The sequence below is a fragment of the Megachile rotundata genome, chromosome 10 (assembly GCF_050947335.1).
Source record: "Megachile rotundata isolate GNS110a chromosome 10, iyMegRotu1, whole genome shotgun sequence".
In the NCBI taxonomy this organism is placed as follows: domain Eukaryota; kingdom Metazoa; phylum Arthropoda; class Insecta; order Hymenoptera; family Megachilidae; genus Megachile; species Megachile rotundata.
This window is the reverse complement of record NC_134992.1, coordinates 935,993-957,091: the sequence shown is the minus strand read 5'-3', so window position 1 is coordinate 957,091 and position 21,099 is coordinate 935,993. Positions and strand designations below refer to the sequence as shown.

General features: G+C 33.2%; 2 protein-coding genes and 1 long non-coding RNA gene across 6 annotated transcripts in view; 2 read left to right on the top strand and 1 right to left on the bottom strand.

The window, feature by feature from the left end:
• Positions 1 to 7,236, bottom strand: part of LOC105663657 (uncharacterized) — a 73,605-nt gene extending 66,369 nt beyond the window's left edge. For 2 of the 4 annotated variants that reach the window (XR_013039734.1, XM_076536686.1), the window contains exon 1: positions 6,607 to 7,228. The gene's annotated coding sequence lies outside the window, so the exon portion shown is untranslated. Of the gene's footprint in view, positions 1 to 6,606 lie in introns of all 4 variants that reach the window. The other 2 variants (XM_076536687.1, XM_076536688.1) reach the window with 2 other exon arrangements.
• LOC143265314 (uncharacterized) lies at positions 429 to 20,881 on the top strand. Its single transcript, XR_013039735.1, has 2 exons — positions 429 to 2,434; positions 20,797 to 20,881. It is a non-coding gene; the product is annotated as an uncharacterized LOC143265314 (long non-coding RNA).
• Positions 9,658 to 11,141, top strand: LOC105664173 (uncharacterized). The gene is made up of 2 exons (XM_076536199.1): positions 9,658 to 9,874; positions 9,946 to 11,141. Exon 2 carries the CDS (start codon positions 10,035 to 10,037, stop codon positions 11,139 to 11,141), a length of 1,107 nt encoding a protein of 368 aa, XP_076392314.1. The 5' UTR covers positions 9,658 to 9,874; positions 9,946 to 10,034.
• Positions 20,882 to 21,099: the final 218 nt, after the last annotated feature.

Here is a 21,099-nt window from a genome sequence, read left to right as displayed (position 1 = left end):
AAACTTTTGCGTTCTCATTTCCAGTCATATTATCATAGTTCGTTTAATTTTCCATTATGTACAACAATTAGGAATCTCATACAATCTCTATAAACAATAACTTTATTTTGCAAATGATGTAGTCAAATGCGAAGTTCACAACTACTTTTGCGCAAAGAAAACAGTTTTCAGTAGTACGTATACACAAGTTAACAAATATGTAAATCAATCACTAATACAAATAGCTGTTTGTATAAGACAGTATGGTTACGTTTCTTTACATGAAACATTTTGAAAATAAGTAACGACTATATTTTATTATTACTTATCACTTTCTTTGAATTATGCAGTCAGGACAATTTCGCAAAATATTGAATATGTCCTTCACTGGTGTAGTATTATCCGAGGTCAAATGATAAATCTCAATGTTGAAAAAAAGGGTAAGATATCAGAAGTTACTATATAGCAAAAAAGATAGAAATGCTAATCGCATTTATATGATAAACCCATATTATTTAAAATGTTTTTACCTTCAACTACTGTGACAAAATACAGGGTGTTCGGCTACTGGTGGGCATAATTTCAGGGGGTGGTAGCTGGGGTGATTCTGAACAACTTTTTCCTTTACCAAAATGCTGGTTAAAGCTTAGTTTTTGAATTATTAATGAAAAACGCTGACCAATGAGAACGCGTATAGACCGGTCGCGCGACAATGTGAGCGACAGCTTCGAATATGACGGCCGATCGTCGTCGTGAACAAATGTATCGATACTGTCGGTATAACGTCGGTATAACGTCGATATAGCGTCGGTATAATAGAAAGCTGTTAGATGAAAGTTAAATTGAATAACGAATTAAGAAGTTAAGAATAATATTAAGTTCTTCGTAATTCGTGAATGGGAGATAAACCAATTAGTTGTTGTTTACCCAGACCAAGTATCTTGTATTTATTTTAAGCCTTCAAAAAGGAAAAAGAATAAATTCACGAAAATTCATTCTGTCGATTATTCTAATGAAGCAAATGAATAAATTCACGTTTCAAAACGAATGAGTACCTTCCCTACGAAATGGGATAAAATTGGAATAAAATATCTAATGCAGTACCTCATTGAAGTGAAATAAATCAATTGCTGCGTACGTATAATTTTAAAAATATGGAAACAACTTAAATAAAACTTACCCATTGATTCATGAAAAAACTAGCTTCGATAAAAAATATTTATGTCACCGGGTAGATCCACCGATCAGAGCATCAACAGCTGATATCCTGGCAGGGTCAATGAACTCTCAATTTATTTCACTGTCTCCTTCTAATAATTGCACAACATAACCACGACCGGTAAACGGACCGAATGAAAACGCGTGAACGATTATTCATAGATATGTATGTTTAACGATACGCTATATTCTCATTATAAGGTATCCGAATTGAGGAATCGATATTATATTGTATTTTATTAGAAGACATTGTTAGACTGGCCACGGATCGCGGTTTCGTTCTCGATCGCGAGGCATACGTCGCGAACGGTTGCCATGCAACGATGATCTGTTGAACGACTGCAGCGTCGATCGACAGTCATCGTTTATTGTCGAAAGATACGTGTTGAAATAAAATGTATCGTTGTTTTTAATAAAAAATTCTGTTTTCTTGCTTTCAAGATAATATAGTTTAAATTATTTCTGAATATTCATTTATGTGTTTTCATTCGTCGTATTTATGTGTTGAACTCACAGTGAAAATTAGTGAAAATTAGTGAAAAATGACAGAAAAAAGTGATAATGAAAACTAATAATAAGAGATGACAGTGATAGGTGACAGTGAAGTTTCTTGAGAGTTTTTTCAAAGTTTCTATTATTTATGAGAACAGTAAGGATCGGTGGATCGACCCAGTGACAGAGATGCATTTTCATCGTGATTATTTGCGGTTCAATGGGTGAGTTACATTTAAATTTATTAATTATTCAATTCAAATTTTTATTTGTTGAATAGAAAAGTTATTTAATTTTTTAAAAATGAGAATTTGTTCTTTTTCATCATCACAATATCGAACGAAAATAATTTTCCATATTTTATCCGTTATTTCTTTGCCATAACGAATAAACGTATCGAATAAATTCGATTTACTTTGATTACGTGAGTAGAGACTAATTTTGTTATTTCTTATTCATGAATGAATGATAATTCAACAATAATCCAGATTTTTTTATTCATTATTCAACGTAACTTTCATCTAACAGCTTTCTATTATACCGACGTTATTCCGACGTTATACCGACGTTATACCGACAGTATCGATACATTTGTTGACGACGACGATCGGCCGTCATATTCGAAGCTTTTGCTCACGCTCAACCAATATTTTGGCAAAAGAAAAAGTTGTTCAGAATCGCCCCACCTACCACCCCTTTTCGGGTCCTACACTAATTGCGGGACACCCTGTATATCTAACTGAATGTAAGTAATAATAATATACAGTCAAAAAAGAACTTTATTAAAACAAATGAAGAATTAGGTATCCCAGTAAATACATTATCGTTTCATAAATAGCATTTATCCTGATATAGAAAAAAATATTAATAGGGTTTCAGTTTCACTTCTCCTTCAAATTTAAAAATTTGTATTACAAATACCTTATAAATTACTAGTAGAATAAGAAATTTAAGTAAGTGAATGAGGTATTCCTCATCACACTTATTTACTAACATAGTTAATACTTATAGAATAGGTACAAAATTATATAGTGCTTTAGAAATATTCATATATTATTAACATTGGCACTTAAAGACACTTTTACTATTGACAGATAGCAAATCTAAAACTTTTCAGTTGAAATATTTGATGACTTCTTCTGAAGTTATTATTTCTGAATTATTAATTGTCACTATAGTTTGTATCGCTATGCTTATACATCATACATTTACCACTATAGATTTACTAAAAAAAAATCTATTTCAAATTATTTTATTAAACTGAATAGTGAGCATATAACCTGTTGTGTGCAAACGGATAATTTATATATTTTTGCTTACATTATTTGTGTATTGTGTTTAAGGTAAAATTCTTAATATGATGAATTTAAAAATCATTTAATAAGTAAAAAGTTATGTAATGTTTCAAACATGTTTCAATAATTAAAAATTTCCACTTAATATAGGCATAGTAACCTTGATATTGTAATTAATTTTATGAACATTTCAAACAAATATAAAAAGATTACAAATATATATGGATTGTAATTAATTATATTAAAGTTATTATATTTTGCTCAAATTCTAGTTAAATATCTACTTTTTTACAGAAGGCTTTTTATTATTTGTACATGTACAAATGATGTACGTAATATATATCTCCTTAAAAAGTTTTATATTATATTACAAAGAAATTATCTTGGTTCTTTCTGTCACTCTTTTGATGTGTGTCTTAACGAAATAACAAAATAATGTCCCAAACTTCTATTGGTGAAAACTATGATTGAAGTATGAATAGTGACATAAGAAGAGTGCACATATGTTATAGAAGTTTAGTGTTAATTTATAGAACCTTTACTTATCATCACCTCCTCTTCTGGATATAATAAATCTATAAAAACGAAAATTATTAAGTATAAAATGGTCAGTTGCACATCTTTCAACAGAAAGGTTATTAATTCTGTAAAACTTATTTATATGAAAAATTTTATTACAATGCTATCTTTTAACTTAAGTACATCAATATTCTTTCCTTTATTTTAAGTAATGTATCTATTTTAAGTTCTATATAATCTATTACAGTTTAACGATAAGATTAATTATTAAAGATCTCTATCATTGTCTCTTTCACTGGGACCACTCTTCATGACTATAGAATCAGTGCATAGTATTTACAATAAAATACCAAAGAAATATATATGACACCATTTTCAGATATTTAACATATTATACTTAATCATTAACTATTAGCATTTACTATTGGCAAATTTTTATGTATTTTATATTCATGATTAATAAGATCTAATTAATTTTATGTCATTGTATTAAAAAATCTTAACATTTCCAGATAATGTGATATAATACCCATTTGCAGTAGTATTGGCTCAATGAAAATAAGGAAACTAAAAGTGAAAACAGAAAGATTAAAAATATTACATATTTCGAATATACAGGGTGTTACCTGTAACGCTACTCACGATTTTTCTCCCACTTGCAGCCACCTTACGAAAAAAGTTTAGAATAAAATTTGCAGGGTATGAAGTGCACAATAGATATTAGTAAAGCAAATTTTGAAAACAGTTTGTTCTCTTGGCAAAGTCAAGGTCACCTTGGGTTTTTTAAATAGGAACATACATTTTTTTTTTATTCATAGCTTTAGAGGACATTAAGACGAATTCAAAACACATATTACATTATATTTTTATTAACATATTACTCGATTTACAGAAGTGGAAATGTGAAGTAAAAGACTGGAATATTATGTGATGGAAGGCGGCATATGTTACATGTAATTAAATAAAGTGTATTTTTCTTATATTCTAGTCGCGTGTTTACATTCAGTGATCTCTTTGGAACCAAATAATGGTTACCCTACCAAAGTCAAAAGCTAAGTACTTTACATTTTTCCACTTCTGTAAATCGAGTAATATGTTAATAAAAATATAATGTAATATATGTTTCGAATTCGTCTCGATGTCCTCTAAAGCTATGAATAAAAAAAAATGTATGTTCCTATTTAAGAAACCCAAGGTGACCTTGACTTTGCCAAGAGAACAAACTGTTTTCAAAATTTGCTTTACTAATATCTATTGTGCACTTCATACCCTGCAAATTTTATTCTAAACTTTTTTTCGTAAGGTGGCTGCAAGTGGGAGAAAAATCGTGAGTAGCGTTACAGGTAACACCCTGTATTTTCATGAATATTTTGCAATCAATAAATTTGTTATACAAAATTTTATTCTCATATGAAAAAGTAAAATCTATAAATGCATACAAACTTTAAATATTGTAAAATGTAATGAATTAAAGAGTTCTCGTTTTAAATACATGATATCCTTAAATGGAGCCTATGGCAATTAATACTTTAGTACAGAAAAAGTCAATCCTACTTTTAACTTTCATTAATAATAACAAAACCTTGTTCTTCTGATAAGTTTTTTTAAATTTTGACTGTCAATCCTAATTAAGTAATATGAATTCTAATAAGATATTTGAAAAATGTAGATATCCCTATCAACGTGTTTATTATTTCTTCATTACGGATCTATTAAGACAAAAAATTCACATTCGTTTCACAATTAGAAGTATATACTAATATGTGTATATTTTGAAAATCTTATGTATTTGTTCCAAAATGTTATTTATGGTGAACTTTTTCAATGTAGGAATAATTTCTATGTTCGCATGGATTGATGTATTAGTATTATTTATGGGACAAAATCACATACACCAATTTCCTGTGTATTCATATTCATCATATTATAATACTATAAAATTAACATAACTATATTCATATTCATATTTATAATTGTAATTGCGATATCATAATATATTACTGATTATTTTTGCATATAGAAATAATTCTTTATAATATTTCCTTATTACTTACCATAGAACTCCATTTATTTTAAAAAATTGAAGAACAAAATTATACAAAATTATAGCAAACAAAGCCCTTATAAAAAAATCAATCAATCACGATTTGTATAACTGTATGTTCAGATAATAGGCCCACTCTTCTGCTTTATTATTCACCAATTTGTATATTAGGAATTAATGTCTACATAACCAAAGTTGATCACATTTGTATTACTATGAATCATTTTCTCCTCCATATATAGTATATAATTTATTCATAACGCCAGCTAATATTTATTAACATTCATTCTATAAAATATTTGAATTGCAATTAAACATTACTTTGTTTAAATAAGTGAAGTATGGATAAACAGAGTTTTACTGCATAGGTAACATACTGTATAAATAAAATCATATCATACCATAATTAATTTCATCAGTGACTGTGTTAGATTGACAAACAATTTGACCCTGTACTAAATTTTTAACTTTACTTTATTTTTGTAACCTCCCCCTTCTCCTTTATTTAATTTTCTTCTACTTCCTATGAATATCTAGAAAAGTAGTTGGACAATAATTTATCCTCCTTGAATCATAAGACTTTTACTTTCTACAATGTGCATAATACAAATAATCCTTGAAGCTGTAGCAGATTTCTATAACTTTCTTTATCATGTAAATGTAGTGGTTATTTATTTTTATTCAATTAAAAGATACTATTATTTGTTCTGCAAGTAAGGCGATCATTAGAAATGTAATAGTTACCACAATATAAACTACATCATAACTATTGTTTTTCTTTATTAATTGCTAAAATTGATTAATCTTAAAAAAAAGCTAGCAATCACTTTGAATGTAATATACCCCCCTTTTTATACACACTTAAATTATTTCTGTTTATATTGTGCATTAAAAATCCATAAACATAACCTAATATTGTTCTTTAATTTAGTTGATTTACTTTCAGTATTTCACAATTATAGATGTTTATACATATTGTAAACATTTACAAATTAGTTCGGTGTGTTAATAAAAGATAGATCTATTAATTATATTCTGACAGAAAATATTTATACTTACAACAAGCGTCGTATGACATTTATCCACCTTTCTTTCTTTCACTTTCATACGATCGACCAGGAAACATATAACATTCCAATTTCGAATTATTTTTTTTAGAATTATTGCACTCAACAACACAGCAGTAACAAGTACAACAATTATTATCACTACTTTTCATTGGCGCACTTACAATTACACAAAGCATTTTAACTGTTGATTAACCCCCTCTATTAAAAAACGTAAAAACATGTTGCGTTACTTAACCTAAGGGTACGTGCAAACTAAACGAGCCAAACAAACGTTTGTAAACGAGCAGTGAAGAGGTACACCACTATTCTTTTAGCAAACTAATAAGGCAGCAATCGAATGTTTTCGTTTAAACTTTTCGCGGATACTGCCATGTTCGGTAAGGGAGAATAACTTAAGAGAATAATTGAAACAGTTGTGGACTGATTCACATAACTCCACTAGTGCCTACCAATTTTATATCGTATTACTGACCATACGGAATGTCTCAGAATTAATGTGACTCCCAGAAATGGGTAGAAGACGTGATTCTCCACAACTTTTACATTTGCAAGGGGACTGTTCCGTTTTTGTTTACCTCCGAATCGATTGAAGAGCCGATGTATAAACGGGGATTAGTGGAATTACAAAATCTGTAAATTAGACAACTCGCGTTGCGTCATCTATCGATTAGACCTACAAATATTATTGTGAGACTAACTCATCGACAACAAAGATATTCTATCACTTCATAAATACATTGAATCACCCGGCGACAAACATCCCATTTACACTTTCCAAACGCCTACTCATCTAGTGTTCTGTACCTTCTTACTCATCCTGTCCTCTGCATTCTGCCCTTACACTAACAACGGACATCTCCAAGATGTTACACACGGATTTTAATGAAATTTACATAGCTTTTCGAAAATCATTTGACATGTATTTTTTTATATCTGCGGATATACATGTTGAGGGGGTGAAAATAGTCCTCAAAGTTCGGGGTCGAAAACACATTTTCTTTAATACCTCGGAAACTAGAGGGTGTAGGAAGGTGAATTTTTTTTTTAAATTGTGTAATTTTTAGTCAAGAATTTAGTTAGTGACAAAAATTTGGGGAGAAATTATTTATTTAAATAATATATTAAAAAATTGGACTTCTTTTTCAATTTTTCACCCTAAATGCAGTTCGATTTTTTGGCAGATTTGTATACAAAAAATATGGATCAAAATAGGGGATACGTGTTTTTGGAATTTTCTGTTTATTGCAATTTAGCAATAATTATCATATACAGGGTGTTCGGCTACTGGTGGGCATAATTTTAGGGGGTGGTAGCTGGGGTGTTTCTGACCAACTTTTTCCTTTACCAAAATGCTGGTTAAAGCTTAGTTTTTGAATTATTAATGAAAAACACTGACCAATCAGAGCGCGAGAATAGCGCGCGCTTAGATGCGAGAGAGCGACGGGTGCAAGCGTCACAGTTGACCCTGGTCGTGAACAAACAAATCGCGCGATATCGGTAACATAGTTACCATCTTCGGTAATATGTCAGCCGGTAAGTAATTATAAAATTCACAACTATTAATAAGTATAAATTTATTAACGAAACTAATTGTATGGATTAAGCAAAAATAAAGGTAAAGATCAAGCGCAGTTTCTTTAGGTAATTAAAAAAAATGATTATTTGTTTAACGACATAAAATTAAAAAATACTCGGACGCTTACCTCATGAGTGAATTTACAATGCGACAATTCTTCATTAATTTTGAAGTATATCGTCGTATGATAAGAAACTTATTTACTTGCTAAAATCCACAAGAGCATATCAATACCCGCTCTATGGGATTGTCAAGTAAAAAGGGTGACTGTCATATTTGATGTTTTCCGTATAATAATAGTAAAATTTTCGGAACCCACACTAAACAAATACACAATCACACAAGCACCACGAATGTCCAGTCCTTAGTATCGAAACGTTAAAAATATCCACCTTTTTTACACATCAATTCGTTTACGAAAGTTCCTCGCCATGTACACATTACACATTATGCGCGATAAGTGATTCAAAGAAAAGAATCAGTTATTGCAAGATGTATTATTGCGATCGCACAACACGTATTACCGATAATATTAAATTTACTGTAATGTTTGAAATGTGCACCATTCTCTTTTAAGCACTCTCGTTCGATAATTATCGACAACCAACTGACGTTTTGTACAGAATTTTAGAAACAAAAAACATGCATTGGTATTGTCTTCCCACTATAAATCCCCCCCCCCCCCCCCCCCCCCCCCCCCCCGCCAGATTGATCATGTTACATTTCTCGACGTGCGAGCTTCTTAGGGTACATATTGTAGAATCTTTTTCCCGTTGAGAGGGGGTCACTGTTTCGCTTTTCTTTTGTTGATGTTTGTTTATTCTCAAACTTTATAGTAAAACGTTTCGTCAAAATACGCATCTGTGTATATTCGTTAAAAGTAATTCGTGTCGTAAAGATAAATTTTTCGACTCTTCAAAATAAATAAAGTAAATTTAATATTATCGGTAATACGTGTTGTGCGATCGCAATAATACATCTTGCAATAACTGATTCTTTTCTTTGAATCACTTATCGCGCATAATGTGTAATGTGTACATGGCGAGGAACTTTCGTAAACGAATTGATGTGTAAAAAAGGTGGATATTTTTAACGTTTCGATACTAAGGACTGGACAATCGTGGTGCTTGTGTGATTGTGTGTTTGTTTAGTGTGGGTTCCGAAAATTGTACTATTATTATACGGAAAACATCAAATATAACAGTCACCCTTTTTACTTGACAATCCCATAGAGCGGGTATTGATATGCTCTTGTGGATTTTAGCGAGTAAATAGGTTTCTTGTCATACGACGATATACTTCATAAAATAATTTTTAGAAAAAAAATACACCGACTTCGAAACGCACTAAAAAGTATAAAATAATTTCTATTTCCTAATGAAGTAATTTCTATTTCATTCAATCATACAATTACGTAACAGATATGAATGAAACCTATTTACTCGTTAGGTATTATATTAAATACATGTAAGGAAAGTATCCTTGATGATTTTGAATTTAGCGCGTAAGTAGATCGATAAGTCGGACCTCTGAATCGATAGGTGGCGTCAGAACGACAAGGTAAGCCACAAAGCGCAATGATAAGAACAAAAACAGGGATTATAAAATTATACGTAAAGAAATAAATCAAGAAACAACGCTGTGAGTAATAGCATTGAATGTTGTTTCTTTGTTATTACAGGTAGGATTAAGAATTAGTTTAAGTTATTATATTATCTTGTTTAAAATAATAAAAAATCTTTGTTATTACAGAGAAATAATTCGGCTCATTATTCACCAATAACCGATATATAAAGAATCATTATAAAACAACATTCTCGTTGGAATTCACAACAAATAAGATGGACAGGTTGCAATTTATCTTCACAGTTCGCGGTGCAGCAGATATGAAGACGAACGTGTTGTGCATAACCTCAATCGGCACACCGGATGGCCACGTGTATGCAGTTCCGGAGGAGTATCAACCAGCAACACTACACACAGAAATCGTGAAACTACCTGCATTTAATAAAGTGAAAAATTCATTAACGAAAAGGCACCAAACTAGAAAGATATGGATCAATTTAACTAAAGCATTAGCCAACACTTATTTAGACGAAGGAGGAAATCTACAAATAGGAGAGTTTTATCTAGAGGAGATATTGGAAAAACCAGAAGACGGATCACAAGCTTCAGAACAACCACTTATGAAGATATTAGAAAAGTTGCTGGAAAAGAGCCAAATACAGTCAGAAAGTAGAAGTATAGGTAAAATAGCAGAGCGATTCATGATTGAGAGATTTGATGGAAGAAATTCAAACGCGGATCAGTGGATCGCGAGTTTCGAAAAAGAGTGTGGACGATTTGACATCTCTGACGACGGTAAGAAAATTGAAATCTTGAAATCATTCATGGATAAAGGCGCCGCAGATTGGTATAGTTGTACACTATTAAAACTTACTATTGAAGCAGACTGGGGAGAGTGGAAAAGAGTCTTTTGCGAAACATTTGTTAGTAAAGGTTGGTCTAGAATAAGATATGCACTGTCGTTTAAATATCAAACAGGTCTTTTACTAGATTATGCGATAAAAAAAGAGAAACTTTTATTAGAAGTAAGAAATTCAATTGATGATGGAACACTAATTGATCTAATTGCAACTGGCCTGCCAAATTTTGTAGCTGACAGGATTGATAGAGAAAAACTAAGAAAGACAGAAGACTTATATAACGAAATAGGTAAATTGGAACATTTAGTTCACAAGAGAAACTTTGAAATAAGAAAGAATAAGAATTATATTAATAAGGAGAAGACAGAAAGAACACCATGCGAGACCTGTAAAAATAAAGGTAAAGGTATACGCTTCCACCCTGTAGCTGAGTGCTGGTTTAAGGATAAAGAACACGAGACGAAACATATAAATAGTTCAGTATTAGAAGTAGAAGTAAGTGATGAAGATCCAAAAAACTAATAATTCCACCATTAATCAAACTTAAAATAACATTGAACAATACTTTAGAAGTATCCGCTATTTATGATTCAGGTTCAAATGTCTCACTAATAAATTCAAAATTAGTACATTTAAAACAAAAAAGAATCAATTTGAGAGAAAAAGTTAATTTAAGAACGATTAATGGTGTGTATAAATCAGAAGAATTGATAAAAATTAAGGCAAAAATATTGAATATAGAGGAATATATGGACGTATTCATAATTAATAATGAAAATTTCAAATATGACTTTCTAATAGGATTAGATTACATACAAAAATTTAAACTAATACAAAATGAAAAATTAGAAATAGAACAGAAAAATTCCAATTTAATGGAGAAACAACAATATCGGATTAATTTCAATGAACATGTAGATTCAGACAGTTTCAAAGTCTTAACGAATCACTTAAGTCATTATGAAGAAAACATAATAAAGAATCTCATAGATAAATATAAAAATATATTTGCCAAAGATAAATATGACATAGGCGTAGTAAAAGATTACGAAGCCAGAATAGATCTCATAGTAGATAAATACTGTAGCAAGAGACCCTATCGATGCACAATTGAAGACAAAAAAGAAATAGAGAAACAAATCTCGGAATTACTCAAAAGAAAGCTAATAGAAGAATCATACAGTCCTTTTGCTGCTCCAGTTACATTAGCATACAAAAGAGATGAAAATAAGAAATCAAGACTATGCATAGATTTTAGAGACTTGAATAAAATAATAGTTCCCCAATCACAACCATTTCCATTAATTGAAGATTTAGTAGTTAGAACAAGGAACTGTAAATATTTCTCAAAATTGGACATAAATTCAGCGTTTTGGGCTATTCCTCTTCGAATCGAAGATAGACGAAAAACGGGATTCGTGACCCAAGAAGGTCAATTTCAATGGACGTGTCTTCCATTCGGATTGAAGACATCGCCGGCCATCTTTCAAAGAATATTGAGCAACATAATAAGAAAACATAAACTGTCAGATTTCACAGTAAACTACATCGATGATATATTAATTTTTTCAAAATCTTTTAAAGAACATGTAGAGCATCTATCACAATTACTAGAAGCAATAATGGAAGAAGGGTTCAGATTAAAACTCTCTAAATGCACATTTGCATTAGATTCTGTGCAATATCTAGGTCACATTATAAAACACAACTCAATTTCACCAATAAAAGATAATCTAATTTCAATAAAAAACTTCCCAGTACCGAAAAATCAGAAGAATATTAGACAGTTCTTAGGGAAAATTAATTTCTATAACGAATACGTTCCGAAAATTTCACTAATTTTAGAACCCCTACATAACTTACTGAGAAAAGGACAAAAATTCATTTGGTCTAAAGAATGCCAAGAAGCCTTTGAATATATGAAGAATTTCCTCTGCACTCAACCAACATTGGCCATCTTTGATGCGAGTCTACCGATATATATATACACGGATGCAAGTTTACAAGGCATAGGAGCTGTATTAAAACAACCACAGCTAAATGATGATAAAAAAATTGAAAAACCGGTAGCATATTTTTCAAAAAAACTGAATGAAGCACAGAAAAGGAAACAAGCTATTTACTTAGAATGCCTAGCAATAAAAGAATCGATAAAATATTGGCAACATTGGCTTATAGGTAGACACTTCAAAGTATTTTCAGATCATAAACCACTAGAAAAAATGAATATTAAAGCTAGAACAGATGAAGAATTAGGCGATCTCACCTACTATCTATCACAATATGATTTTGAAATAATATACCGTCCAGGTAAAGATAACTTAGAAGCAGATTGCTTAAGTAGAAACCCAGTATTAGAATGTCAAGAAGACGAAAACGATCAATTGAAAATTGTAAATTTAACAAAGATAGAAGATATTTACGAAGATCAAAAGAAGAATGAAGATATAAAGACTAACAAATATAAATTACTTTTCAAAGATAATTTATACTACAGAAGAGTAAAAAAGAACGAGAAAATCGTACTATCAGAAGAATTTTGCAAGAAACTTATAAAAAACACCCACAAAAATTTCTGCCACATCGGCATAAAACAAATGCAGAGCAAAATATTACCATATTATACAGCAAAAAATATTTCAGAAAATATAGAGCGAATATGCAAAAACTGCGAAATCTGTATAAAAAACAAGTCAAGGGGACAAGAGAAGATTGGCCTGATGTCTAATCTTGGTCCCGCAAAAAAACCATTTGAAATAGTCTCCATAGACACAATAGGTGGATTCGGTGGTTCACGATCCACAAAGAAATATTTACACCTGCTAGTAGACCATTTTACAAGATTCGCTTATATATTAACATCGAAAACACAAAGCGCGCATGATTTTATTAAGTTGACGGGAAACGTGCTGAAAGAAAACGAAATAAAGATAATTTTAACGGACCAATATCCGGGCATAAACTCAAAAGAATTCAAAGATTACTTGAAAAAGGAGAAAATCATGTTGATCTTTACAGCAGTTAATGCACCATTCTCCAATGGTCTAAATGAAAGACTTAACCAAACCTTAGTGAATAAAATTAGATGTACAATAAATGAAGAAGGTAGAAGAAGTGCATGGACAACTATAGCACACAACTGCGTAGAAAAATATAATGAAACCGAACACACAGTCACTAAGTTCAGTCCAAAATATTTATTACGAGGTGAAGACACCTCAACATTACCAAACGAGTTGCGGAAAAAGAAGGATAATAATATTTTAGACAATGATAGAACAATTGCCTTTAAGAACAGCACCAAATATCATGAATACAATAAAAAATTATATGATAAGAACAGAAGGGACTACGATTTTGATATCGGGGACTTAGTGTATATTGAAAATGGAAATCGACTGAATCGAAAAAAATTAGATGAGTTAAGAATTGGTCCTTACAAAATCTTAAACAAAATATCAAAATCAATATACGAAGTCGACACAGGACACAAAAAACCGGCGTCGAATTTGTTTCATATCTCTAAACTCATTCCAACTCCTAACGATTAGATTGTAATAGGTTCTGCGGGCACCTAACTACAACTTTCTGTGAATTGTACCAAAGATTTGTACCAAAGTTTTTCTTAAGGGGGGGAGATGTAAGGAAAGTATCCTTGATGATTTTGAATTTAGCGCGTAAGTAGATCGATAAGTCGGACCTCTGAATCGATAGGTGGCGTCAGAACGACAAGGTAAGCCACAAAGCGCAATGATAAGAACAAAAACAGGGATTATAAAATTATACGTAAAGAAATAAATCAAGAAACAACGCTGTGAGTAATAGCATTGAATGTTGTTTCTTTGTTATTACAGGTAGGATTAAGAATTAGTTTAAGTTATTATATTATCTTGTTTAAAATAATAAAAAATCTTTGTTATTACAGAGAAATAATTCGGCTCATTATTCACCAATAACCGATATATAAAGAATCATTATATACATTTCAACCTTTTCGGAGGCGGCGCAAAATTAAAAGATTATTTTGAATATGTTATTTAATTTTGCGCCGCCTCCGAAAAGGTTGAAATGTATTTAATATAATACCTAACGAGTAAATAGGTTTCATTCATATCTGTTACGTAATTGTATGATTGAATGAAATAGAAATTACTTCATTAGGAAATAGAAATTATTTTATACTTTTTAGTGCATTTCGAAGTCGGTGTATTTTTTTTCTAAAAATTATTTTATTTCACGCTTTTTATCGGCCGGCAAGACGTGTTTGTAGAAACAATAGAAAATCGGCGACTGCATGTTGACTCATACACCACCAGAGACACGGAGGCATACGTAGTATTCAATATACAGGGTGTCCCGCAATTAGTGTAGGACCCGAAAAGGGGTGGTAGGTGGGGCGATTCTGAACAACTTTTTTCTTTGCCAAAATATTGGTTGAGGCTCCATTTTCGAGTTATTAGCAAAAAACACTGACCAATGAGAGCGTGCATAGACCGGGCGCGCGAAAGCGTGAGCGACAGCTTCGAATATGACGGCCGATCGTCGTCGTGAACAAACGTATCGATACCGTCGGTATAATGTCGGTATAACGTCGGTATATCGTCGGTATAACAGGAAGCTATTAGCTGAAAGTTAAATTGAATAACGAATTAAGAAGTTAAGAATAATATTAAGTTCTTCGTAATTCGTGAATGGGAGATAAACCAATTAGTTGTTGTTTACCCAGACCAAGTATCTTGTATTTATTTTAAGCCTTCAAAAAGGAAAAAGAATAAATTCACGAAAATTCATTCTGTCGATTATTCTAATGAAGCAAATGAATGAATTCACGTTTCAAAACGAATGAGTACCTTCCCTACGAAATGGGATAAAATTGGAATAAAATATCTAATGCAGTACCTCATTGAAGTGAAATAAATCAATTGCTGCGTACGTATAATTTTAAAAATACGGAAACAACTTAAATAAAACTTACCCATTGATTCATGAAAAAACTAGCTTCAATAAAAAATATTTATGTCACCGGGTAGATCCACCGATCAGAGCATCAACAGCTGATATCCTGGCAGGGTCAATGAACTCTCAATTTATTTCACTGTCTCTTTCTTATAATTGCACAACATAAGCACGACCGGTAAACGGACCGAATGAAAACACGTGAACGATTATTCATAGATATGTATGTTTAACGATACGCTATATTCTCATTATAAAGTATCCGAATTGAGGAATCGATATTATATTGTATTTTATTAGAAGACATTGTTGGACTGGCCACGGATCGCGGTTTCGTTCTCGATCGCGAGGCATACGTCGCGAACGGTTGCCATGCAACGATGATCTGTTGAACGACTGCGGCGTCGAACGACAGTCATCGTTTATTGTCGAAAGATACGTGTTGAAATAAAATGTATCGTTGTTTTTAATCAAAAATTCTGTTTTCTTGCTTTCAAGATAATATAGTTTAAATTATTTCTGAATATTCGTTTATGTGTTTTCATTCGTCGTATTTATGTGTTGAACTCACAGTGAAAATTAGTGAAAATTAGTGAAAAATGACAGAAAAAAGTGATAATGAAAACTAATAATGAGAGATGACAGTGATAGGTGACAGTGAAGTTTCTTGATAGTTTTTTCGGAGTTTCTATTATTTATGAGAACAGTAAGGATCGGTGGATCGACCCAGTGACAAAGATGCATTTTCATCGTGATTATTTGCGGTTCAATGGGTGAGTTACATTTAAATTTATTAATTATTCAATTCAAATTTTTATTTGTTGAATAGAAAAGTTATTTAATTTTTTAAAAATGAGAATTTGTTCTTTTTCATCATCACAATATCGAACGAAAATAATTTTCCACATTTTATCCGTTACTTCTTTGCCATAACGAATAAACGTACCCAATAAATTCGATTTATTCTGATTTCGTTATTTCTTATTCAGGAATGAATGGTAATTCAAGAATAATCCAGATTTTTTATTCATTATTCGATGTAACTTTCATCTAACAGCTTTCTATTATACCGACGTTATACCGACATTATACCGACGCGGTATCGATACATTTGTTCACGACGACGATCGGCCGTCACACTCGAAGCTTTTGCTCACGCTTTCGCGCACCCGGTCTATGCGCGCTCTCATTGGTCAGTGTTTTTTGCTAATAACTCGAAAATGGAGCCTCAACCAATATTTTGGCAAAGAAAAAAGTTGTTCAGAATCGCCCCACCTACCACCCCTTTTCGGGTCCTACACTAATTGCGGGACACCCTGTATTAGTAACAATAGTTTTTCGCTAATAACTCGAGAACTAAAGCTTCCCCTTAATTGTGGATAAGGAAAAAGTTGTTCAGAATCGTGTCCCTGATAACATACTAAAAGGACATGAAAATCGTCCAAAGTTGATTTCAAAACTTTTCAACAATTTTTCGCTAATATCTCGAAAACTAAACCTTTCCGCGAAATTTGTATATGAACAAAATTGTTCAGAATCATGTCCGTGATAAGATATTAAAAGCGCACTAAAATCGAGAAAACTTTATTTCAAAAGTTGCCGGTTTTTTTGCAATAACAATACTTTGCAATTAAAAAATGAAAAATGTTTTGATAATGGTACCAATGGGGAGTCAGAACCTACCAGATGCAAAAGGTTTCGTTCCGATTGGTCCATCCAGCTAGGCGTAATCGGCGGGCACACATAGAAGAAAAAAAATATATACTGATCGAATTGAGTAACCTCCTCCTTTTTCGAAGTCGGTTAAAAATTAATGAAGAATTGTCGCATTGTAAATTCACTCATGAGGTAAGCGTCAGAGTATTTTTTAATTTTATGTCGTTAAACAAATAATCATTTTTTTTAATTACCTAAAGAAACTGCGCTTGATCTTTACCTTTATTTTTGCTTAATCCATACAATTAGTTTCGTTAATAAATTTATACTTATTAATAGTTGTGAATTTAATAATTACTTACCGGCTGACAGATTACCGATGATGGTAACTATGTTACCGATATCGCGCGATTTGTTTGTTCACGACCAGGGTCAACCGTGACGCTTGCACCCGTCGCTCTCTCGCATCTGAGCGCGCGCTATTCTCGCGCTCTGATTGGTCAGTGTTTTTCATTAATAATTAAAAAACTAAGCTTTAACTAGCATTTTGGTAAAGGAAAAAGTTGTTCAGACTCATCCCAGCTACCACCCCCTAAAATTATGCCCACCAGTAGCCGAACACCCTGTATACAATTTTCCTCTACTTTTTAACCGACTTCGAAAAAGGAGGAGGTTACTCAATTCGATCAGTATATTTTTATTTTATTTTATTTTATTTTTTTTTCTATGTGTGCCGGCCGATTACGCCTAGCTGGATGGACCGATCGGAACGAAACCTTTTGCATCTGGTAGGTTCTGACTCCCCATTGGTACCATTATCAAAACATTTTTCATTTTTTAATTGCAAAGTATTGTTATTGCAAAAAAACCGGCAACTTTTGAAATAAACTTTTCTCGATTTTAGTGCGCTTTTAATATCTTATCACGGACATGATTCTGAACAATTTTGTTCATATACAAATTTCGCGGAAAGCTGTAGTTTTCAAGATATTAGCGAAAAATTGTTGAAAAGTTTTGAAATCAACTTTGGACGATTTTAATGCCCTTTTAATATGTTATCAGGGGCACGATTCTGAACAACTTTTTCCTTATCCGCAATTAAGAGGAAGCTTTAGTTTTCGAGTTATTAGCGAAAAACTATTGTTACTAATATATTGAATTCTACGTATGCCTCCGTGTCTCTGACGGTGTATTTTCTACTGTTTCTACAAACACGTCTTGTCGGCCGAAAATCAGTATACATGTATAATAACTATTGTTATTGCAAAATCCTATTCTTTGGTATTGTTATGTGAAAAATGTCTCTACAATTCTCCCCATTCCACTAAAAAGCGTGAAATAAAATAATTTTAAGAAAAGAAATACGCCGATTTCGAAATGCACTAAAAAGTATAAAATAATTTCTATTTGCTATTGAAGTAATTTCTATTTTATTCAATCATACAATTATGTCACAGATATGAATGAAACCTATTTACTCGTTAGGTAGTATATTAAATACATTTCAACCTTTTCGGAGGCGGCGCAAAATTAAAAGATTTTCTTGAACATGTCAACCTTTGGACAGCCGAACAGAGGCAAAGCTTGTATAGCTATTTTTTTTTCTATACACATAACTCGACAGCATGCCGCGACGTAGGTGTTAGTACGTATAGAATGTAACTATGGTCTATCTAGATTCATAGAGTATGCGACGGAAAGACTCGATCGCCAAATATACTATAAAAATAGAGCCCATCTGCCGCAAATTTGGTAGTTCCCGCGTCGTGGGCTCCGTTTATAGGTTCTTACAATTAGATCCATGGCTTCCACATACGAACGAAGTCGATTCAATTTCATTTATATCAGAAACGTTGCGAACTGAAGATGCAGTCGTTACATTTACGTATATTACCAACTATATCTATAATGGTTCGTATTCTCTTTTAAGATTTATTAATTTCCAAGACGCCATACCACAATCAACTGGTTATTGGCAGCAACGTTTACTGAGGTATTTTTAATTCTGCGCCGCCTTCGAAAAGGCTGAAATGTATTTAATATACTACCTAACGAGTGAATAGGTTTCATTCATATCTGTGACGTAATTGTATGATTGAATGAAATAGAAATTATTTTATACTTTTTAGTGCATTTCGAAGTCGGCGTATTTTTTTTCTTAAAATTATTTTATTTCACGCTTTTTAGTGGAATGGGGAGAATTGTATAGGATACTGTGAGACAGTTCTTCCGGGCTTTTTTTTGTCTGCGTAACTGCCATGAACATAATTAAGTAAAAGACAACATGGATATTCGTTTTCAAATTTTTTTTTATTAATTATTATAAAATTGAAAAATATTATTAGGGTGGCCTCCCCCTCTTCCGCCGCCTCTATTTCCATCGCCGCCTCTTCTTCCACCGCGGCCTCTGCCGCGATAGGGCTTTCTCCTCGTGCCCGCGGCTGTTACTCTCGCTGCAATGTAAAATTTGAACTATTACATAGGTTATACATATTTGAAATTAATTCTTTATTATGTACGACACGGATTGGTTAATACTAGAACTACCAGCGTTCGATGTACATGACTTTTAAAACGGAAATAAAATAATAAAATAAAGGATGAAATATAAACATACCGTTGCATATACCGTGGTTCTTTATCTCAAAACTAGGATCAACGTATGTTCGAAGAAGAAACAATTTTACAAGTTTTATAATTTAAAAATAAGAAACTTTAAACAATTAATTTTGACCCCTTCGGTAGTTGTAATGTTAATCATTTGTGTGATAGAATCTTACCACGCGACGCCTTAGTGTCTTCCTGCTTTGGCTGCTGCTGCAGCTGCTGCTGTTGCAGCTGCATCTTGTGACGCATACGTCACGATCCGGCAACCGCGCCCCGGCAACCGCGCTCCGTCAACTGCGCACCGTCAGCCGCGCACCGCGAGGTGGGGACCCCCCACCGAGACTCGATACATTTAATCACCGATCGATCGCGTGATCGATGAGTTGGCTCGGGGCTTCGGCCCCGATAGGACCTCTCCAGAGGTCCGCTCCAGGCAAATTCGGTTTCCCCAGTCTGCGGACAAGGCTCGGGCTGGGAAAGTTCGAGGTCGGCGCTGGTGCGGAGGCAAGGCCACGCACCGGGGCTGGCCACGCCAACCCTCGGCGCCTCCACCGGCCGTGGAGCGGCGGCAAGGCCTAGCTCCGTAGGAGTGGAGGACGCGAGTCAACGGTCCACCGGCTTCTCTACCGTTTGCGGCCAGGCTGTGTTCTTTACTATCCTCCCCTCCTCCTCTTCTCGATCGCGCACCGGCCGTAAAATAAGTACCGCGAAACCCGCGTTCCTCCGACCGAGCCGTGAACTCCGCGAGGCGTTCCTTCGACCGACCGACCGACCGACCGAACCGCGAACGCCGCGTCGGACTTAGATGTAAGATAGATTGTGAGAATAGGTAGGCATAGTATATAAGTGCGTAGTATGTAAGCGTAGTATGTAAGACTATATATTATAAGACCCGCGCCGCCACTGCCGCCATATTGTACTGACTATCGCGTCTAACACTGTGCATTGTATATTCTAGAAGCCGAAGACCGCAGAACAGCCGGCGACTCCACCCGCGCCTCCGGCGGATTTAAATAATAATAAATGAATATAGTTATATTTAAGCCGCGTGTTCTCTATTGTACCCGCTACCAGTCCCCTTCCTTCCGCGATCGGCCCCCTCGCGTCGACCCTGGCGCGCTGAAGCGTCCGGCACCAGTGATGAGATATTGGACCGGTTTTTGCGCGCATGAGCGAGAAATGCAAGAGCGTACGCAGCGTATGTACTTAGTGGCGCCACTAGGTGGCTTTATTATATATTTTGCTTGCAGTTATTATAGTA